We start from the raw sequence: 24,159 nt of genomic DNA, 5'->3' as shown, positions 1-24,159 counted from the left end.
ACTATTTTAGAATACTAACAACTACCTTCAAAGATGTCATTCTCAGAGTATACTTTTAGTAGATGATCCATGTCCTTTTGTGGCAGCTGCATGGCAGAAAAAAAAAAATCCTATTTACTTTAACCGGAAAGGAAACTTGTGATCATTTACTGCTAAAGTTAAAGTTCATTTAAGGTTTCCAGGGTTAATTTGTATTAGAAATTTGGAGGCATTTCACAATTGGCTATCATAATGTGAATGACTCAGTTGGCTTTGGAATCTTTGCCTTTATTGAAGTGAGGTTTTCTTCTCCATATATATGAAAGCACAAGTTTAGTTTATGCCAAGCCTCTAATGTGAATTTTAAAGTTTATATGATTCATATTGAATATTATTTAGGACACCCTCTTGATTATATTCAATACTCTTGTGTGAGATTTCAGAATCATATCTTAGAGTATTTTCGTTCTTTATCGAATATAGATATTCATTGTCACATGCATCTACGAATAAGTCTAAGACCTCAACAATGCGTTGAACAAACTCAAAAATCATGACACATCATCAAATGATCAAAAACGTCTCCATAAGTAGGACAATTGTATGAAGTCTAAAGATTAATTGCATTATTGTAACTTTAGAGTTTCTTATTTGACATGTAAGTAAAGACTTCCATATTAGAACTCTAGTTTGACCCCTTTAGTGAACTCATTTTCTATTGAGCACCTACATACTTGTATTGGTGTCTTTCACACTAATGACTCGAGACTAACCACTCTCTCAAGTGGAAGACATAGTATGCATTGATCTTTAGCGAATTGTCAATGCTTAATTGGTCATACAATCAGAAACATTCAGGATATGTGTATGAGAGAGAGAGATAGAGAGAGGTCTTATGAACCTAACATCTTTAGATTACAATCTCTCTATTACATATTTCCTGGACTTTATTATTTGAGGTTGACAATATTTCCTACACACAAAATTTCACCTTCTCTTTTGGGATTTGTTTTTTTTATTATGACCGTTGCACCATTATTTGGTGGATTAATATACATACTAGTATATGGGCAGTGAGAAAATTTTTTATTTTTGTTTTTGAAATAGTAGGAGAGAGGGAGAGAGTGTGGAAGTGGGAAGTTTTTTTTTTTTTTTAATTAGAGATATGTTAGGATTACATGTAGGTGGGGTTTTGAAAAAAAAAAGTAAAATTTGATTGTGTGAAATTACATTTCTTATTCGTGTTCTATTTTAATTAGATAATTAAACTGATAATTTCATAAGATTTTGGTTGACAATGAGTGTTTTATTAATTAGTAGAGTAGAGAGTATTAATATTTATAATATAGTTGAACGACGATGTTCATGTATTGTAAATTTGCAATAACTCGTGAGAAATAGTAATAGAAATTATAAGCTCAATCAGACATAAAGTGGCTGTAGTTTAGTGGTAAGAATTCCACGTTGTGGCCGTGGAGACCTGGGCTCGAATCCCAGCAGCCACAATCTTTTTTTATCATTTTTGACATTTTTTGCTACCATCCATTCATAATCTTAATTGGGCCTTCGAAAAATGTCTCTACTTTTGGCTATATCCCAGCAGCCACAATCTTTTTTTTATCATTTTTGACATTTTTTGCTACCATCCATTCATAATCTTAATTGGGCCTTCGAAAAATGTCTGTACTTTTGGCCCTGAATAGCCCGCTTTATTATCATGAAGAATCAAACGCAAGTAATTAGAATGTTCGGAAATTCTTCCCCACACATTGTTTTTGACAATAACGGTTGAGATTTAAGACTTATTTAAAAAGTACTTTTAAATGACTGAGAAGTGCGGATATCATTTCCCCATTCATAATACGTTTGTTTATCCAACCAAATTACTGGCCTCGAATTCACCAGCTTTTTTTATCAACCTCTCCAATTTGGACGAAAAAAGAAGAAAGACACCATAACATATGCAGGTTCATTTCTTATTATTCAAAGTGAGAGACAAAGAGGACTGAAACCAAAAGGAAACATACATAGAGGTTCTTCTAACCTTTAAAACACTCCACAACAACATTAGACAACACACTTAAGAATACTACAACATATGACCACATAAACATCCATTGGAAACCACTGTGGCCTTTTGCTTTGCATACAGAGGTTCTTCTAACCTTTAAAACATCTCCACAACAATATTAGACAACACACTTAAGAATACTACAACATATGACCACACAAACATCCATTGGAAACCACTGTGGCCTTTTGCTTTCAACTTTACATAGAAGCCCCCATTACATTTTTTACATCGAAAAGACATCGCAAAGCCTCTTAATTCTGTGATTAGTAATCACTGATTACCACCCTCCTTAAAACTTGAGGGTTCGGATCCTCCTTCGGGCATTACTAACTGCGGATCGCAACCCCCACGGTGCTCGCTTTCATCTGAGGTACATTGTCGATGATCTCTGGAATTCCGCTAGTCAACGGTGCACCCTGCTTGTCATAAGCTTGTTGGTGCACTTCAAATATAGCCCTGCCAGATGGGTCAAGATTTTTGGACCATTCAGCATCCCATGCCACAGCTGTGGCTGTGCTGCAGGCTACACTCGGTCCTCCAGGCACCGTGTTCCTGGCCGAGTTCTGCATTACCGGATTATAAGTATAGTGAGTTAGGTCTCTATGCTAACATCTGGTCTAGAGTGGTATTAAATCTCATGGACAAGAGTTTGTTAGGTTTTTAGAGTTGAAGAAAAAGAACATAAACAATCAAATCGTTCGGTATATTCACCTGTGGGAAGAACCTTTCAAAAATCATTCGGTAGTAGTAGGCCTCCTTTGTATTCGGAGTGTTGTGGGGGAAGATGCGTTCAGCATTCATCATCATCTTATCAGTGACCTGAAAGTATAAGTTTAGCATCGATCATCAGGCAAGTCAATCTAATAACATCTTCTAGATTACTACCAACAAATGTAAAAGAGAAGCGTAAAACAAATTGGATAGATGTGTACATGGAGAGCAGCATGGGATTTGAGGCCGTCAATCCAACTATAGCCAACCCCGTCGCTGAACTGCTCCTTCTGCCTATACAGAATGTGCTGCACGCATTGAACAGGGTTTGTAAGTTCACGAGTTAGTGTTATGGATGTCAACTTCTCAGCAACACTTAAACGAAAGAAAGAAACAAAAGGGTATACCTTTGGCAAGTAAGGTTGCTCCTCATCGTCAAACGCCTTTCGGAGGACCCATTTCTCAATTCTTCCTTGGTCCTTTTTGATCTGTAATTTATTCACATATACATTGAAAAGTCAAGTGATCAGTAACGATAAAAGTTCTGTTACACTGCAAACCGAAGCAATCCCAATATATATATTCTTATGTCTCACCATTTTAAACTCGGGATCAATATCCATTGCAACTTTGATAAAATCCTTGTCCAAGAATGGGACTCGGGCTTCTAAGCCCCAGGCAGATGTTGATTTGTTTGCCCTGAGGCAATCATACATGTGCAGTGCCTTGATCTGCATGCAGCAAAAAGAACAACTCCACGGTTATTTCCTTTCCATTCAAACTCTACGATAACCACCTATTTTCGATGTAAATAAAGAAACAATCCAGTACCTTTCTGCAGGTTTCGCGGTGGAACTCTTCTTTGTTGGGTGCCTTGTGGAAGTACAAGTATCCACCGAAAATTTCATCAGATCCCTCGCCAGAAATCACCATCTTAACCCCCAAGGACTTGATCTTACGCGACATGAGAAACATAGGGGTACTTGCTCGGATAGTGGTAACATCATATGTTTCTATGTGGTATATGACATCTTCGATCGCGTCAATTCCATCCTATCACATCCCAAAGGAAAATAATTCAAGGTTTTGGCTCCGATAAAGAGAGGAGCAAACTCATTAGCTTAGACAGGTTTTTTATATTGGTACCTGAACTGTAAAATGAAACTCGTGGTGAACGGTTCCCAGATAATCTGCAACTTCTTTTGCAGCCTTCAGATCGGGTGAGCCCTGCTCAGCATATGGACAGACTTGTTTAGGAATCTATAAGTTCTCATGAGATACATAGTGAACGTTTCTTAAATATTTTAGATTTCTCACCTCGAGTCCAACACAGAAGGAATGGAGCTGTGCACCCCACTGCTTGGCCGCCTTTGTGCCTGCCAAGTGACGAGCAGTGATAGACGCGACCAAAGATGAATCCAGACCTCCGGAGAGAAGAACTCCGAAAGGCACATCAGTCATTAGCCTTTTGATCACAGCCTGCATGTAATACACTCGGCCCATAAGCTATAGTTCCAAACAAATTCCGACATCCATGCGAAATAGGAGTAACTCAAGTGATGAATTCTTACAGTTTCAAAGGCGCGCCTCAGAACAAGCGGATCATATGGCCCTGATGGAATGGTCTCCGAGAACCAAGTAGGGTTGTACCACCTCTTAAGTTCACCTTCTTTACTCGAGTACAGATGACCGGGTGGAAAGCTCTCAAAGTGTTCGCAATCATCATTCAACCCTTTCAGTTCCGATGATATCCAAACCGAGCCTGGATTAAAAAAAAATAGCACACGTTGATGTCAAAACCGAAGGAATAATTGCAGAGAAAAACAAGCAAGCTAAAACAAGACGTTACCATCAAGACTCCAGCCGATATAGAGGGAAGTGATTCCGACAGCATCACGAGCAACGATGAAGCTGTTGTCGCGGGTATCCAGCAGCACAAACGAAAACATGCCGTCCAGCATATCAACGAAATTCTCCCCATACTCTTCATACTACGCAAACAAATGAAGAAGAAAAAATATTAAACACTGGTGATGCTAACCAAGAACTGTATGTCCATCAGCACACTCAACATCCAATCGCCTTGATCAACCCGATAATTAATAAGAAATCGAAATTTCAAATACACGAAAATGACTTATATCATCCGAAAAATCAATCATAAAGCTCAAAACCATAGAAATATAGTAAGGTGACATACCAGATGGGCAATGACATCACAATCGCTGCCGGTTCGGAACTTGTGATTCGGCAGACGGCTCCTCAGCTCTTCATGGTTGTAAATCTCTCCATTCACCTATGATTTTAAAATAAATAAATAAATAAAACCCTTGTATCAGCAATGAAAAATTTATCCAATTTTCGAATATTCAACATAATTAAACCCCACAAAAACAAGGATTATATGACGTGACTTTACCGTGACAACAATTGACTTGTCTTCGTTGTAGAGAGGTTGATCACCAGAGGCAGGGTCAATGATGGCCAACCTCTGATGAGCCAAGAAACAATCTCCATGCTGGTACAGCCCACTCCAGTCAGGTCCACGATGCTTCAATCTATCAAACAAACAAAAAAAGATAAAATTTAATAAATAATTACTTCTTTTTTTTTTTGAGAAAAAAATAATTACATAATTAAACTATGTGATTTCAATTGCCGATCATTTTTTTTTTTTGTCTTGTTTTAAAAAAATGGACACAAATTCTAATCATTTTGGACCCCCACAACCTAATACATGAAAGGAAGCCTGAATTTTGCGACCACTCCAAAGTCACAAAAAGGGTCGGAATCAAACGTTTGATTTTGACCAAACACTAATTTCTTGGCGTAACCAAAACCAATTACCATATTTATGATCATATTATTGTGATGCTTGTTGAAAAATAACAGAATGTGCAACAAAAAGGTCGCCATGTTACTTGTTCGTTTTTATAATACAACAAAACGTCAACAGATCTTGGCTCTGAGTAAAACCCAGATGAATCGCACACCAGAATTATCATATGTGAACAATCTAGATGTATGCAAGTGCTAATTAGCTAAATACAAAAATTTAAAGGTATTAGTCCATTTTTAACTTTTGACTTTGTGGTACAAATAAAAGTCAACATGTTGGCTTCGAGCTTCCATAAGAAGTATATATTAAAAAGAAAATTAATGAAAATGACTTGAAAATGTTGAGTTTGAAAGATAATGACAAAATAGAGGGGTAAAATAAATAGTACCATGATTGACTTTTTAGTGTAAAAATATGATTTTTTTTTTGTTAAAATGAACAGTACTGAGAGTTTTTCGTTAAAGTTCTCTGTGTTAAAATCTAAATGCATGAAGGGTTTGTAACTCGGATGTTCAACAATATTTTACCCGACAACCAGATAAGAATTTTTATAGACAGGCAGCCGCATCTTAAGCCAATTACATATTATTATGCAATAAAGTTAAAAACACACGTAAGTGCGTCATTTTTTAAGATACGCATCGTCGACCTTTATATTCGAGATATAGGTAAGTTTCTCATGTTCAAATCCTGCTCCCAATAACGCTTGTACAGAAAATGAAAGGAATCAAGAGACATGCAAGTGGTACTTAACTTAATTCAACCAATAATTAAGAATTATAACCTTGAAAACCACCGGAAAAATTAAAATAAAGAAAGAAAGAAAGAAGAAAGGAATTAGGAAATTGCCTGCGCGAAAGCTCAAGAACTCGGACCCTCTTGGCCTGCGAGTCATCAGAGCAACCAAGAACAGCAAGAATTCCACACATTGTGAGTGATCAACTCCAAAAAAGGAACACAGAAACAAAAGCTAAGGATGTGTTTGGCTTTTGATGCAACCGAGGAAGGTGAAAGCAGAAGGAAAAAGAAGAAAAAAAGGAAAGGTGGCAGGGGAACTAGGAGGCAACAACACGCACGAGATTTTTCCTGCGGTGTTGCGCAAACACGTCACAAAAAATACCGATATTTCGGATGTTGTTCTTGCTTGAAGGAGAAGGAGTATGTTCTTCCGCGTCTCAGGCTCCGTATTTATAGGGAACCTCTGGGGTCTGGTGGGTCCCGACCAAACACCTAAGCGGCGACGTTTCCATCATTTTTCGGGGTTTTGTTCTAGTGTTTAGTGTTTACCGTCCTCCACTGGCTCGAATTATACACCCCCGGACCCACCGAAGATGTCCTCTATTTGATCGCCACGTGGTGACACGTGATACGCTCTTTGTCTACTTTTTTAAGTTTTTCACGGTCAGGCTTATCCATTTCTGAACTTTGAAGTTAGCTTTTTATCGTTTTACGTTTTACCGCAAGTCAACATCATTGTACTGCATTTTTCAACCGTCCACGTGTATATTACTAGGATACTCGGTTCCACTGGACTCATATACCTTGCTGACGTGCTTTTGATTGATATTTTCGACTCTCTTTGGATTTTTTTTTTAGGAATTTTAGCATCTTCATCGTGCAGTCAGTTTTCGTCATGTATAATTTGTATTTAATTTTTTAATTAAAAAATTAAATAATTTCTAACCATACAATGTATAATGAATAGTTAAGATGTGAGAATTCTTAAGATTCCACAATTTAAATCTGAATAGGATTCAAATCCATATTTTCAAAGTCAGAAATGCATTAAGTGTCAGAAAATTATTTTTTTAAGTCTCTATTTACTTATGACACTTGGTGTTTTGTATTGAAAATCCAGAAACCTCTTTTATTAACATATTGGCTATGCGAGGAACCACTCAAAAAGAGAGGGCAAAGTTTGTGTAGAATATCCAATAGCTTATCCGTTTGACCCATGCCTTCCATGTCATGCCATGTAGATTATGATTCATGAGTAAAAGGAAAATAAATAAATAATAATAATAATATGTTGCAACTATCTGTTACAAATTTCATAAATTTTTGTTGATAGTGCCGCAGATAATAATCATGTTTTGCATTTTAGTGGGGTTTAATGTATACCGATTCTTCTTTCCTTAATAACTAATTATTTAATTCATTAACATTATTACTCTTCTCAAACAAAATTCACAAATTTTTTACTTTTTGACAAACAATAGATAATTTATGCTGAATATTGTTAAGACAATCCACAGTTGCTACAAATTCCATAATTTAGTTAACTCATTATGTAAATTGAATTTAATTAATAAAAACTTGTAAATTGAAGTTTAAGGAAAACAACAAGTGTTTAAAAGGTCTCCGCCTAGCATCGTCTAGGCCCTTGCCTAGGCTAGACGGCTGGCCACCGTCAAAATTAATCTCTAAGCATTTAAGAAATAAAAAATGACGCCTAAATTTGCCTATGTGCTTGCCTAGAACCGCCTAAGTCATGAAATTCAAAAAATAGAAATAAATTACAAAAGAGTTGTTGGATACTTAGATGAACAATGATTATATGTTTGTTCCTATGTTTTGAATATATTCTAATACTTTATAATTTATATGTCATTTTACTTTCCAATTTATGTAGCCAATACAATTATGTATTTTTTTAAGTATGAGTGAACATTTATTTATAAGTTAAATTAAAAAAACTTGCCTAGGCTCCCTTCTGTACACCTACGTGCTAGGCTTCTGCCCATCGTCCGACTGGGATCTAACGTCTTTTAAAATCTTTTAAAAAAGTAAACTGACACTGCTAAACCCTAGTACTTTACCTATACTTTATATCTTATAGTATATCAAAAGAAAAAAACTAAATTTTTTCCTTTTATTTCCATTGTAAATTTTCCTCTTACTCTTTGTATTGGCATGGAACACAGGGTTCCCCCAATTATGTGACAAATGATCTTCAGTATGGTGTTCAAATCTAGACTTTAATGTGATCTATCTTCGTATTAATACTTAATTCCATCATTATTTTATCAATTAAATGATTCATAGATTACTAGCGCGAAACTTAAAAGGATTACAAGCATAAATCTTTGAAAGACAAATTATTTTGAGAGAAATCTCAAAGTTTGTGTTTTGATTAATTGATTGAAAGATTACAATAGGGGGCCGCCAATGACTTAAGTAAGCTGATTATAACACCCTGGAGTAACTCAAAGGCATCTGAAAATTAAATGAAAACAAAAGGACATTAATTAGACGACAAATAAAATGTTTGATTTTTATTACAAACTTTAAAATGTAGTTTTATAAGCCTAACGACCTCGAATAGCTTAAATCCATCATAGATCACAGCAAAACAATGAGTTTGAACCGGAACGTCGTGCTCTATTCGAGAATGTATTATGCCCCGAAACAGAACTCAGACACCAAATGTAGACTCCTTACGTGTTCTTTTTGTCTTTTTTTTTTTTTGGGAAACTGCGTTCTTTTTGTCTTATCAATTTTAAATCCCTTTCTTTTCTTTACTTTTCCTCGTAGGAATTCACCCAGTCTAATCCTACATCAATTATGAATCTATTCATTTTAATATATGCCGACGTAATAGCATTCACTCATATTCTCCAAATTATCTCCTATAAAGCTCTCGCCCAGTTCTCAAGAACGGGTGTATATTTTTGTTTAAATTCATCCACTAAAGTTCGTAGGATATAAGGTTCTTTTTTTTTTTCTTTTTTTTTCCTTCTTACTTCATGAAGATAATTGGTAAATCGTACTGTAAATTCTTAATATAATCTATCTTTCATGCCTAGCTAAGCATGCATTATACAATTCTATATAGAATTAATAATTAAGAGTGGCAACAAATATGTGGTGTCGTTACTTTTCGGGACCAAGACCATGACATTAACGTAAAACAGAAAGTTAATGCTTAACCTAATTAAGCTACGAAGGAAAAGACAATTTACAATCATGTTTACCATCACTATGTGAGAAGAAGTGAGTGACAAGACAGACAAAAAAAAGTTAATTTCATCGGTGGCAAATTTGTATGCATATGTAATTAGTTCCATGATTAGCAAAGATATCATGAGCAATTAGTGCATGTGGTTCCTACCAATTCATCATGCATGCATGGGGACCTAGGGTTTCCTTCTTCCTCTCTCAATCAATGTACGCACCATGGCCGGGTCTGGAAACTAATCCCCACCTCTGTTTTTTACTGTAAAATATAATTTCATTGCTCAACCCCAAGAGTATAACGGACAGCAGCATGCCAAAAGGTGTGGCTCAGATAAAACCTCATCCGGATAAACCACATGGGAAATTAACGAATCCCCACTTGAACAAGTTCGTCAAATAGCCATTTTTATACCTATTACCAACCAATAATTCGGAGATAATTAACTAGATATGAGCAATACTATTTCTGGAGAAATCTATAGATAGTTAGACTAATCAACAAAAAAAATAGATAAAGAATATCTACCACTCTGGGATTTGTTGCAGGGCATTGAAAAGCCGCGAGATAAATCTATCAAAATTAAGATGTAATAATAATATGATGTGCCTTAAATTCAAGTGATATGAGATTAAGAGTGGGTTCTAAAAACCGGAAAATCGAACCGAACACCATATCAAAGCCGGGAAAAAAACAAAGCGAGAAAAACTCGAACCGACTTAGAAAACCAAACTGACCTGAAATCTGTTGGTTCGGTTTCAGTGGTTCGGTGTGGCATAAAATAATAGAAAGTTTCGAGCTTTCGGTTTGGATTAAGAAAAGGGCTCTCAAATTTCCACCTTTGTTATTTGATAATAGTAAGTTTGTGGGTGGGTCGGTTCCTGTCAAAGCAAATGGGTTGTGTGAATGTTCGAAGAGGTAGAAATTCTAAGGGTCAGTTTGAGATTGCTATGCTTTTAAAAAAAATTGTTTATGTTGTGCTTTAATAATAATTATTGTAAAATATAGCAATTTAATGTTTGATAAACAGTATTTTTTAAAGTATTGTGAGTATTAAAACAGTGTAAAAGTGTTAGGTAAATTTTAAAGTAAGTAATAAAATTGTATGTAATGACAAAAATGAACATGGTAGTGAGGGTGATGGCAGTAGTGGTGGTAACGACTATGGTGGTGGTTCCAATAATAGAATGTGGTGGTTGGAGTGCAAAGTTAGTAGTGGTGGCAGAAAGTGGTGGTGGTTGGAGTGCAAAGTTAGTAGTGGTGGCAGAAAGTGGTGGTGGTAGCAACATCATTGGCAGTGGCAGCGACAACACTGATATTGGTGATCTCAGCGGAAGTGTAAGATTGTTGGTAGTAGTTGCAGGTGGTGGCGACGGTGATGATGATGGTGGTGGCGATGACAACTAAAATGGTGGGCGTATAATGGCAGTGTCAATAGTGGGGTGTGGTGGTTGGGGTGCAAAGGTAGCAGTGGTGGTAGGGGAAGGGTAACGATTATGGCGGCCGTGATGGCAACAATAGTGGTGGAGGTTGTTGTGGTTTTCATGACAGTGGTGGTGATTGTGGTTGTGGTGGTTGTGGCGGTGATTGTGGTGGCAGCAACGATGACTACAATGATGGTGATAATGAAGGTGGTGGTATAAGATTAAAGATTGTAGTGGTACATGATGGCCGAACACTTTGTTTTCCAAGGGATCAAATGTGTGTAGGATGATATTCTTTTTGTTTTATTACCTTGGTACTGATTGAGACCTTGCGCCCCCATTCTATATATTATACACATCCGTCACACAATTATACAAACCAATCAAATTCGAACTGAAACGGAATCGAACTGACAAAAAAATATCAAACCGAAAAGGAGTTGAACTAAAATAAAATTGAAGAAAACCAAATCGAAACGAACCGAACCAAATAGTAATTTCGATTTAGTTTTTGGTTTTGACATAAAATAAAACCGAATGAAATTGAACCTACCCTGACATTACATCAATAAATCCTACATTCAATAATCTCTCCATCTCCAATGTAAGGGTAAAATATGACATAATTTGTTTCCTGATGGTAATTGCCCACCAATGAAAATTTTAAGATATGTTGGAACTTAATCTATTTTATTTTAAGTACTTTATTAAAATCATGTTTTCACTCAATTTTTGTTGTCCATTTGAACGAATGCATTATCCTAAATTCTAATAAATTAGCATCAAAAGAAAGGAAATTTTGGTTCCGTTCTCTATTTGACCAATGTTTTAGACTGAAACTTTATTATTTTTAATACTTTGACTGAATAAAATATGGGCGCATTATAGTAAAAAAAAGTGAATAGATTTTACATTAAAAATGAGTACATTTTATATTAAAAAATGGGTATATTTATATGAAAAAATTGGAACATTTTTACATAAAAAAGTGGTACCTTTTTTTATAAAAAAAATAGTATATTATAAATAAATTATGGATACAAATAAAAGATTAAAAAAAATTATGAGTACAAATAAAAATTTATAAGTATGGGCACAGAAATAATTAAATATATGGGTTCAAATTAAAATTAGAAAGAAAATTGGTAAAAAAAAAAATCGTTGCAAATTGAACATGGCGACAAATTAAAAATAGGCATGTATATATGCACACATTTTAAGCATAAACATAAATATACTACGTATTAAATTTTAGCACTAAATGAATATATTTGAAAATTTAAATATGCTAACATGTAAATATGTTATAATTAAAATAATGACAGATAAATATCAAAGGAATAAGATTTTTTTTTTTTTTTTTCAAAATTGGACAACTAGTGGCAAGCCATGATTATCCACATCTTTTAGGCTCAAAGAGCTATGGGGAATTTCACGCTATCCATGGCCATAGTCAAGCAAATTCATCAGCTCGGAGTATCGAACTCGGGACCTCCCACATTGTTTGTTTATTTGGAAGCCGCAATTTGTGCCCTTACTACTAGGTCACTTATTGTGGTAAAAAGAATAAGGTTTCAATCAGCGAACAGAAAAATGAGGGATAGGACCTTAATTTGTCCAAAGAAAAACAAATAGTACATTTTAGGTATGCGTTCACATGTCATGCTTGCATGCATGGGTATATAAGACAGATCACTGACGAGTGAAAACCTATCGCACATATGCAAACGTCGTTTCTTTTGGAAACTTCAATTTTCTATTTCTTCCCCACCAACAAAAATAAAATATATTTCTAAGATGGTTTATTTGATCCGAATATACGGCTACATGCCTTCCTTCAAATTAAAACTCAAATATATTATGGCATGAACCAAGCCCTCATTGCTTGCGTAGGGGGCATTATGTACCTGCAAGTACCTCATGTCTGGATTAACACTTGAACCAAGCCCTTCTGTTGACCCTAAAAACTACTAAACCTACGTGGCGCGTAGGTCGAGTAATTAGTAAGCTAACTACGTCCTTCAGTTGTATGCGGGGCGTGCCAACTCGTCGGCCGAGGAGTAAAATTTGTTGATGTTGCGTTGGGTGTGCGGTTGACTTCTCGATCGTGCGACTGCGGCCGAGGAAGGAACACGCCTCGGCCTTCAGGTTCTAGAGTTTGAAGACAAAGCTACTAGTTCTGCAAAGTTCACAAATCGTTGGCGCCGGATTCGGTCACTGTGATTATATTCGTAAGAGTATAAGCACGCTGAATTGACACCAGAGTATAATAAGGACACAAATATTCAAAACGAATATACGTCTTGATTGTGAAAGTGGTTCGGCCGTCAGAATGCTGAACTCTAAAACCTACTTGCGAATAACCAATCATAAACGACTCGGCGTTCAACGTGCCGAGTATAATAACTCGTAACACCTCGGTTTGTCGAGAAGGTTAACGAGATGACCTTTGCCGATAAGGATTCAAAAATCCTTCTCGACCGAGACTTTGATGGGTAACGAGTCGGCCATGTCGCAGTGCTGTTTATCCAAACTGAAGATACTCCACGGTCGGCTGATTCTACGGCAACAATGTTGTTTATCTAAACTGAAGATGTTCGCCGGTTGCCTTCACAGTGTTGTTTATCCAAACTGAAGGTGCGTCGGCGAAAAGAGGAAAAACAAAAATCTCAAGGTTGTTGAGAGGTTTCGCGTAGAGCGAGAGAATGCACAGGGCAATTTATGTGTTGAATTGGAGGGCCTTGTTTCGATGTCTTCCCTCCCTATTTATAGCAGCCAACCTGTATTGAATCCCAATCAATCCCGGATTAAAACTCCTTCTCATGATCTAACTTTATCTCGACCAATCATATTCTTACCAGGACTTTGAACATAACTCGTTATCAGACCATATTCAATCCTAGCATCCTGATCTTGTCGAAATTCGTTCTCATAACAGGATTCGTCCACATTCCCAATTTCCGATAGGATATGGCCAACTTCGACCGTGCGGCCCATGGGCTGATTATCTCCCAATGACACCTGTATACGATTTCTGGGCCGAGAAGGATTCTAAACTCAGCCTATCCAACACTGGGCCGAGAAAGATCTAAACTAGGCCCAAAACAATATTTTTGGGCCCAAACACCTTCACTAACAAGTGATTATATTAATTGGCTCGAAATTTTGTTATAACATAAACTAATTAAGCGTTGGTCCCTCATTGTATCAGTTTAAGCTTTTACAAGTAATGTTTATAGGTTGTAGACTGAGTAACCCTTAATTTTTCTAAGTTATTATCTAACAACGTTGTTGCAATATTAATGTGAAAGTATTTCTTCTAGGGAGATTATATTCACACACCTTAAATTACTTTTCCCACATCTTTTTAATTTTTTAATATTTTTCTATCAAGTGTTAATGGTGTGTAGAAAATATTAAAAAAATTAAAAAAGTGTGGGAGAAGTAAAGTGGGAAGTGAATATAATCTCTCTTCTTCTATTAAAGTAGAGAAGTAGAGATTGTTTATTAGGCTAATTTTATGAAGTGAAATGATAAATACACACATTTGTACCTTTTACGCACTCATGTATGTTTAATCATGTCCGTCATTTGTTAATTTTTTAATCTGATAGTCAGAATAAATATTGGTGTTTGACAATTGAGAGGCTTAGAAAGGTATAAATATATTAGCTCCCATGGAATAATTAAAACCCTAGATCAGATTCCATGTTCTACAAATATTGTAATTAAACCAAAATGAACTTTTAATACTTTTAAAGGAATCCTAATCATTGAAATCCATATTTTGTGATATATGTATAAATGGAGTTTACACTATGAATGAAATCATTTAAATTTAATATTTTTAGGACACTGTTATAGGCACTCCAAAATTCTAATTGTGCACTTCAAATTTTCTATATATAAACTCGATAAATACGTACGATTGTGAGAAGTGCATAAAAAGATTTTTAAAGTGCTAGTTTTAGTTTTATTTTTATGCTTTAGATTATTAGAAGAAAAAGAAAGGCTAAGCCTCATGTGTTAAAATAGTATAGGGCAATTAAGCTTTCGCTAGAGATGATCTGTGGCTTTTGGATAAATGGATAAGCCATGCTTGATCAGCTTTCACTGTCTGCTTCAATGCTGGCCTTTACAGAGTACTAAAGAGTTATACATATTCTGCATATATAAACGGCTCCGGGTGTTTTCATTTCTTCGAATCTCTTTTCACTCACTAACGTTTTGTAACATATGTACGTCCTTCATGCTTATATACAATATAATAAATATAAATATTATATTTTTCTGTCGTTGGCAGTTGGAAATTTTCCGAATATACGTTTTGGTTGAAAATGACAGAATATTTCTCAAATTTTCTTTTATCATCTTGCTCTTCCTCCTGTCACAGCCATGGCTATAATATAACCAATCTTAAGTTCACTGGTTAAATAGTAAATTGTTAGGGGAGATGAAAATCGGTGAAGATCAAATCCGTTCCAAAGTGTATAACCATATGATTGCTTCCCTAGGTGCATATCACCACGCAATGTTATTGTTACAGCCAAACTATAATAAGTAAAGTTTCATTTCTTATTAATGTACTCTAAAAGTTGAACATACGTCACTCATTCATATTATAACCCATGAAATACTGCACCATGTAACAACTAATATGGTCAGATATTATCCATACATTTCATGTGTTCGTCCACCAATAATTCACAAAAGGGTTGAGATAAGATTGATAAATTGTGGTTGCGCACATGGCGATAATGCATAATGCTCTTTCATGAATCAAAGAATATATATTTGCATCATATGGTTTGTAATGTACAATTTAAAATATGTAAACAATATGTTTGCATGAACTTTGTTGATATCGTATTGGTGATGTTGCTGTTTCATATTATTATTGTTGTTGTTATAATTGTTGGTGTTAATATTATTTAACATCATCATCAATCGTCATTAACATAAACTTAATATAACTATGCTCTATTATATTATATGTACCACATAACGATCACCATGACAACATCGATCACACACCAAATCTAGATCGCTGAACGTTTCCCCAGTTTAATTTAGTGATATTTTTTCTTGGGCAACCATATTTTCTCTGTATTTTAGTGATCTCTTAGGGTTTGCTGTTTTATCCTTTTCTCTGTATTTTTTATTACATAATTGTGTTGTCAAAATTTGCAATCAAATCCCAATTAGATTACACTGGCTAGAGGATCTTTAGTAAAAGAATCAGAGAGTGATGGCAAAACAACAAACGTTATTTTCAGAAATTGTAAGCCCCATCATACAACTTGGCCGAACAATTGTATTGCATGCAGGAATGGATTGACACAACAGCATATGGGTCTTAATATAATTTCTGATCGTACGATGAGCGGATGTGATTTGAGAATTCTCAGGATCCTCTCAAAAAAGATCCGGCGAGGATCCTCACTCTTTGAGATACACCCCAAACATTGCTTGGTAGACCTATATATATGCCTAAACATAAAAATAAACCCGGAAAGAGGGGAGAAAGTAAGAAGAGGAGAGAAGCAAATTGAAGAAAGTTGAGGTTCCACAATATATAAACCCAATTGGGATGGAGTAGGTCAAATACCTATAAGCACATGCAAATGTTCTCTTTTCTCCGATGTGGAATTGATACTCTTAACACGTCCCTTCACGTGTGACAAATTTTTAAGTGGGATGACGTGCACGTGACCGTTGGGTTTCACACGAGGGACAACATGCTCTGATACCATAAAAAAATCTAAGGTTCCATTATAAGATCAATTATTAATATGAGGAGTAATCTAATTACATATAAGCACATGTAAAGTTTTTTTTTTCTTGAACGTGAAATTTATACTCTGAACACAAATAAATGCAGACAAAGAGGATCACAATCATCTACTAGATAAAGTACATATAATAGGCCTTATCCTGTTCCTAGTGGTAGACAAAAAGGAAAAAGACACATATGGCAAGTATATCTCATTGATTTCTTCCTTTGAACAAATTATTGTGTATTTGATATGTGATGTCTTACATCGAATTTACTCAAATTATAAAATGTTTGTTATCATTGTTATTAATATATAAACCCTAAATCTACGAATGGTGTCACGGTCTCTCTCTCACTTCTTATCTCTCTACAGGCTGGCTCTTAAACTTTAAATGGAGATATCAATACTCTCGTGTTATACTAATTTTAATGAATTCGATACACATCATCAATATGTTACTTGATGATATGATACACCCGAAAATTTTCTTATTGTGAGCCATATCATGAAGGCGGAGTAAGCTGTTAATTAATAATTTATATACTGATGGGCAAGGACCGCTGGTACTTGTAGAATTGTCCCGTTTTGTCGGGAAATGCCAGGATGGGAATAAATAGGCCATGTCATAAGATCAGGACTATCCATCTGTGATCATGTGATAGAAGTTCCAATTATTCACACTTATATCTTTCTGAAATCTGCAGGCAGTTATATGTTAGACTTACTCCAATTCTTAGAGTAAACTCAAGTTTTAGATTCCAAACTTATTCTAACTTGCTCTAACTATTGAGCCAAATATAAGTTTTACCCAAAAAAGAGGCAAATTTAGGCCAGAATTCCTCCCAGTTAATGTGTTGGCCCACTATATATAGGTGTATTTTTTTTAGTTTTATATTTATAAATTCAAGGAATCTAATAGTTAAAATCTAATATGATCAAATTTAACGGTAAAAAAAAAAAAGACCTAACTGTCCAAGTTTAAATCTAACAAATAAAATAATTAAAAAGAAAATTTCTTTAATGTGTTTCATATTCTTTCATAATGTTCCACGAGTTTCATAATGTCAGTTTAGCTGATTTTTCAATATTTATAGGAATATAAATATGTTTAGTTTAAAATGTTCATAAAATTAAATTAAGATAGTCTACATAATTGTGTTTTTTAAGTTACTTTAAGAAAAAAAATTATCCTAAATTTATTCTTTAATAATTTTGGGCTAAAAATTTAACCCAAAAGGGTTGACGCAGAAAAACTATTTCTAGGTTAAAACATAAAATTTATGAATTAAAATTTTTAATTTTTTACACAATGATTAGAGATGATCTAAAAATCAAGTGTAACCGCATTCAATTCCAGGTTCCTGGAGATATTGTTGTAATAAATGCAAGTAAAGGAAGAAATGACAAGCAAGTGTAAATACATACATATATATGTATGTACTATTGTCCAAGAAATTAAATAATCCGACACATCAAATTAGAGAGAAGTTTTCTTCGTATCCATCTTAACACATGTTACAGATATATGTGTTATAACTAACATGTGTCATAATACGGTGAATTTCCTTGAAAACCATATATGTATGTATAGATCCAATCTAATCAACTTGGTTATCTTGGTAATTAGCCTACTGTCACCTGCTTGATTTTCATTGCCAAAATCTTTTACTCAAGATGTTATCAAAATTTTAAAAAGGCATGTGCTATTGCTTTGATTAGACAGGTTTAAACTTTAAACTCTTAGTTTTATGGAAGGGATCTACGAAATTGGATACCCTCCGGACCTTAGTGTTCGGAGTCTAAAGATCAATCCATTTGGCCGTTGATTGGTATATTAAAAAAATCAAAGATGTTGGTATGTGTGTGGTGGGCCAGAAAAATGAGTTAATGAAGACCGTTGGATTCAATTTGTATGACCCAAATTAGTTGATCTTTAGGCTCCAAACACTAAGGTCCAGAGCGGATCCCATTCTGGGATCTACACCTATAATTGGTAAACAAAGAATAATATAATCTTTTGTAAACAAAGAATAATATAATCTTAAGTACTTTAATGGATTCTTTATATAATTAAGAAATCGCAGCAAAGAATGCAACAGAAAGGTTTGAATAATATGAACAAAAGGTGAGAAGTGTGATCTCTCGTGTTAATCATGTCCCAAATTAGTGCAAATATTCCTAAATATCTTTACCCAATTTTCATGCTCAATTATGGCAGACAAGGAAGATTTTTCTTAATTGTACTCCTAACTGCAAAGAATCATGTGTTTAAACACAATGCTGATCACTTTTTATAATACAGGTACAGATTCTCTTACTTGTTTATAGTCATGGTTCATCTTGATTATTATTAACTCAAGGAAAAAAACCATGCCCTTGAGTTGAAAAAAAAAAGGGCCGTTATTAATTTGTTTTCATGTGATTTACGGAAAGAAAATTGAACACAGTTCTGATTCATGTGCACAAATAAATATTTAACTAGTTAAACCACAAATTTATTGGACGAAAGAGTTTAATTTCTCACCGTCTTTGTTGATCCATTAGAAACTTCTCCATTCCAAGTAAAGCCAAATACACTTATGGGACCATTATTATTAAACAAATACTTTGTTACATACCTAGCTACGGAATTTTTTTGGTCAAATCACGTATGCATGTACTGCTTAACACTCAATAATGTTCCTATATACTATAGCTAGTTGATAGTAAACAATGATTCGTGTACAAGATATGTGGCGTGAGGAATCCGCTGCTGTAGTTTGACAATTTAGCAATAGTAGTATAATCTCACCAAGAGACTCTCTTAAAAGTGAGGATTTTCATAGACTCTTTATCATCTACAGTTTAAAGTTAGAATAATATTTGGTTACTCAAATAATGAATAGGAGTTCCTACTCAAAACTCTTCATTTCTGATTCATAAACCTTTGTGTTTATTACTAGATCACCATTCATATTATAAAGATCATGCAAACAATCAATTAAAACTAAGGTTGTTTAGCCATTGAATTGTATTAGAACAAATGGACATAAATGGTAAAAGCATTACAAACCGTCTATCTATTTGCTACAGTTGATCGACTTAACGACCTTAATTTTAATTCTTTTTTTTTTATAGAGATGATCTTTACAAAGTAATGTATAATATAAACAGTTTCGATTATAAGCACAAAATTTTTTAAATCAGGCATGAAGAGTTTTTGGTATGAGCTCTTACTCATCTTTGAGTAGCCAAGCAGTACTCTTAAAATTAATTCTCATGCCAACATTATTAAACATTATGCAAAAAATATAAGGTAAAAGTGAATCCATGGAGTCTCACTTCATTTCTCTCTCACTGGTATGTATGGGGACCAATTTGTTGAAAACGAAACCCTAATTCTCAATTATTGCAATTTGCAACACTTTGTGAGTGAAAACGATTGATAATGTAACCACCGGTTGCTGATAACCGTCCAGAAAGTGGAGTCTGATTTAGCTTTGTTTAATAGCTAGGTAAGCTCGAAGAAAGTCATCACAATGCATAAAGACTAAACTGTCTTATATTTAATTGGAGCAATAGCTAGCTAACTTGCTAGGCTTAATTTCCAATTTCATCTATAAGTATACTCACAACTTGCCATGGCGTGCGGCAACACGATTAAGTTGCGTGTTTTATTGATGACCAGTGACATATGGCGCAGTTGGAATTATTTGTGGCAAGAGTTTTGTCTTATCGCGAACGAGAACTCAGACGTAATGTTAAACAAAGACTGATTCTCCAAACGAGCTTAAACAGTTAAACAAGTAAGTCAATAATGTAAATCAGCCTTAATCGGCTGATAACGACCGAAAGGTTTGACACAATTTTATTTAAGGATAATGTTAGGATGATCAAAATTTTAAACCAAATTTACAAACTAAATGATGTGTAACCAATAAGAAATAACACGTTAATCAATATTTAAGTAATAATAAAATTATCAACCACCATATCATTTAGTTTACAATTTTGATTTAAAAATTTAATCGCTCTAACATTACCCTTTATTTAATGACTAAACGAGTGTAAACTGTTAAAGCATCTACAAGAGACTCTATAAGACCAGAAGCTAGTTTAAAGAGCCAAATTCATAAAAATCATCTCCAATAGACTCTATAAAGGACTCTATATAATAGCAAAGTGAACAATTGTTCTTTGAGTTTATATTCACTGTTTAAATGTTAAATGTTAAAGATATAACAAAATTCCAGGATGGACCCGTGAGCCAAGGAGAAAAGAAAGAGTAAGAAGATGGTTTTAGAAAATGAGTATGTTGAGTTTTTTCTTTTGAAATGATTAATAATAAAATATTCAAAGCTTGTTAAAATAGAGAGTACTTTGGGAGATAAAAAAAATTAAAAGGACTAGCCAAGTAATTTTTCTATACTATTCACCCGCTAAACTAACAAAAATTTAACAAATTGTTGGAGATCGATGCTCTAAGAAATAAGTCAACAGCGTAACCCTAAACCTAATCAAACACTGAATATGAGTTTGCAGTTTGTTTATATGCAAGAGAGTCTGAGGGAAACAGTAAGATTCGTAGGCATTTATTTAATTAAAAAAATTAATGAAAAATGCTTGAAAATTTTGAATTTTAATTAAAATGATAAAAATGTGTTGTAAGTGAATAGTACTCTGAGTGATTTTTTAAAGTAAAAATATCCTTAACGTTAAAAGTGAATAGTACAATGAATGTTTCGTTAAGACTCCCATTAAAAAAATCTGCCAAATTTCTATCTAATTAAGCTTTGAAAATGTCGTAAGAGATCCTTAAATTATATTGGGAATCGAATCAAAGTGTATGACGAGGACAAATTGAGCGATTCATCACTTGATTAACACATATTCTTATCGTTTGTTTTGAGTCTTAATTATAAGAAAAAGTGTAAAAAGGGTTTTCACATTTTTGTGTTTGGCTTCTATTTCTACAAGGATACAAGTGACGACTAAATTCATAAAATATAGCACCTTGATTAGGATCTCTTAATTTTTGAAGGTTAGCGTGGTGCACGACTTGTTTAGCATTTTGCTATCATGGAATCCCAGAGGAAAAGCAGAGGGGAATGGAAGGCGTGAAGGAGATGAGTGTTGGGTATTAATTATTAATCAGAGAGAAAAATAATATAAGATAAGATAAGCAGCTCATGACCAATTTAGCATCTCTTCAGTCTACTAACTTCTCCAATACGAAAAGATAAATGCTAAGGAGGTTCTCTAAAAGTAAGATTCTTCGTAGAATTTTTGCTACCTCAAAGTTTAATGTCAATTTCCGTACTAAGATTATAAAATATTGTGGAAAAAACATAACATAGCAGAGAGTTCATGAAAAGTCTTACTTTTAAGAGTCTCCTTAGCATTTCTCTTACAAAAAAGTTATGACAATGATGGTGATGATGATAATATTGACATTTGTTCTTGCTAATGAATAAATTACCTGTTAAAACTATTGGCATTTGTTCTTGCTAATGAATAAATTATCTGTTTTTTCTTTTCTAAATGACAATTATTATTATAATTATTTACTCTCGGGGATGTTTTTGTTTTGATATTAGCTATGCTACTTGTATTTTACATAATCTTAATTTATTTTTTACACTTTGTTTTGTCTCATTGACATGAGGAGGTGAAGAGCGCATGTGTTAGTATCATTGACATGAGGAGGTGAAGAGCGCATCTGTTCAACCTTTCGATTTTAGTTTTTTTAAAGCTGAGTTAGTTTTAATCCATTTATTTAAGTTTTCTGATTGTTTTAAATCACTTTTGCCTATAGTTTTAAATTATATTTCAACATGACACCATTTTATTGGATTTGTAAACTTCATATGTGTGCCACGTCAACAAATTAACAGAATCTTAACGGAATGACCAAAATGATGTATGATAGTCAATTTTCAAGGACGATATTGATCAATTTTAAAATTGAGAGACCAAAATAGGAAATTAAGTCATTTTTAAAGACAGTTTGTGATAAAAATCCAAAAAGCAAAATGTTCAAAAGAGAAATTGCTACTATGGTTCTTTGCAATAGGTTGATGTGCCCTTGATGTGTGGAAGAAAAGGCCCTTTACAACGAGGGAGAAAGAAATCGAGGATATGTTTGAGGGATTTTCAAGCCACAAAGACATTGAAAATGGTTTTAGCGGGATCCATCTCTTACCTTGGCAAGTTTGGGCGGTTGGGAATGGCTTTTGGGGTAGATTTTGTTTCTAGTTCATTTCGGCTTAAGCCCAAGGGGAGTGCAAGCAACACACAAACATTTGTATTTGGACCTCATCACCATTTACACAAAAATTAAAACTTTTAACGTTTTTTTGCTAGAAATTAAAGATGGAAAATAAAAAAAACAATTCCCAAAGCATTAAACGTCTTGGTTTTTGTGTGAACAAATGACGAATGACAGTTGTTAAATTAAGAATGTCCAAATGCGAAGATTAGTGCAAAGGTTACTAGCATTCTCTAACAAAAATGGTTTGGTGAAAGTGCTCTAATACATAATTCACTTTTTCTATTATTGGAAAATATGCGTACAAAGGACAGGCAAAGTATCCAAAACTCAACTCGAATATCAAGAACTAAAGCCGTATCTTAAATTAATACACTACCAAATCAAGAGGCATAAAACAAAATTATAGAGAGACTCTTAAAAATGAGATTTTCTGGACTCTCTACTACCTCATATTTTTTTGCATAATGTTTTATAATGTTGGCACAAGAATTGACATTAAACTGTGAAGTAACGGAAAGTTTATGAAAAGTTCCACTTTGAGAGAGTTCCCTTAACATTTGTCATAGTATAAATTCTTCCAAACAAGCATGGAAACAGCAAACTAGACATTATACACCAATCACTTCAAAAAAAAAAAAAAAAAAAAAGACATCATACACCAATAATTTGGGGCTCGGTGAAAAATCTTTCCCACAAAAAACCAAGCGGGACCTTTAATTTAAGGAAAACTAAGTTTTAACGATAAAGACAAAATAAAGGGTAAAGTGAATAATACCATGATTGATTTTTTAGTGTAAAAATGTGATTTTTCGTTAAAGTGAACAGTACTAGAAGTTTTTTCGTTAAAGCTCCCTTAATTCAATTACTCTTCGATCTATTTGGCACATAATATGTGAGATTGTCGATAAACTACTCTAAACGGGCTAAAAGGCCCAAGCCCAAGGGAAAGTCATCTCTAAAAAGCTTTACCATATTTGACAAATACAACCCAAGTATGAATTGAATAATAATGGGCCTCAAAAGCCTCATTGTCTAATGGACGATGTGGGCTTCAAATTGGGCCGAACAAGTTTTTCTTTTGTTTTGACTCGGTCTTACTTGTTGCCATCTAAAAAATCTCTCTCTCTCTCTCTCTCTCTCTCTCCTCCTC

The 24,159-nt window shown here is 34.2% G+C and overlaps 1 protein-coding gene and 1 non-coding gene across 3 annotated transcripts; one reads left to right on the top strand and one right to left on the bottom strand.

The window, feature by feature from the left end:
* Positions 1–1,412: 1,412 nt before the first annotated feature.
* TRNAH-GUG (transfer RNA histidin (anticodon GUG)) lies at positions 1,413–1,484 on the top strand. Its single transcript has one exon. It is a non-coding gene; the product is annotated as a tRNA-His (tRNA).
* Positions 1,485–1,927: 443 nt separating this feature from the next.
* On the bottom strand, positions 1,928–6,771 carry LOC126615313 (asparagine synthetase [glutamine-hydrolyzing]). Of its 2 annotated transcripts, XR_007620763.1 has the most exons (14): positions 6,453–6,771; positions 5,184–5,322; positions 4,965–5,060; positions 4,614–4,755; positions 4,336–4,526; positions 4,082–4,243; positions 3,911–3,991; positions 3,596–3,817; positions 3,361–3,495; positions 3,172–3,252; positions 2,986–3,072; positions 2,765–2,872; positions 2,145–2,616; positions 1,928–2,023 (listed from the first exon to the last, which is right to left on the bottom strand). XR_007620763.1 is itself a non-coding variant. In XM_050283133.1 (13 exons), exons 1-13 carry the CDS (start codon positions 6,530–6,532, stop codon positions 2,380–2,382), a joined length of 1,761 nt encoding a protein of 586 aa, XP_050139090.1. In that variant the 5' UTR covers positions 6,533–6,771; the 3' UTR covers positions 1,928–2,379. The 2 variants fall into 2 exon arrangements, 1 of the variants encoding a protein (XP_050139090.1); XM_050283133.1 differs by having other exon boundaries at positions 1,928–2,616.
* Positions 6,772–24,159: the final 17,388 nt, after the last annotated feature.

The sequence above is a fragment of the Malus sylvestris genome, chromosome 3, assembly GCF_916048215.2.
Source record: "Malus sylvestris chromosome 3, drMalSylv7.2, whole genome shotgun sequence".
NCBI classification, from domain to species: domain Eukaryota; kingdom Viridiplantae; phylum Streptophyta; class Magnoliopsida; order Rosales; family Rosaceae; genus Malus; species Malus sylvestris.
The sequence above is the reverse complement of the archived record's forward strand: the minus strand, read 5'-3'. Positions and strand labels throughout refer to the sequence as shown.

Coding starts and splice junctions, on each gene's coding strand:
- LOC126615313 (XM_050283133.1), bottom strand. CDS start 6,532: ATGTGTGGAATTCTTGCTGTTCTTGGTTGCTCTGATGACTCGCAGGCC. Junction 3,818..3,910: donor AGTTTCATTTTACAGTTCAG/GTACCAATATAA, acceptor GGGATGTGATAG/GATGGAATTGACGCGATCGA. Junction 3,253..3,360: donor TTGATCCCGAGTTTAAAATG/GTGAGACATAAG, acceptor AATAAATTACAG/ATCAAAAAGGACCAAGGAAG.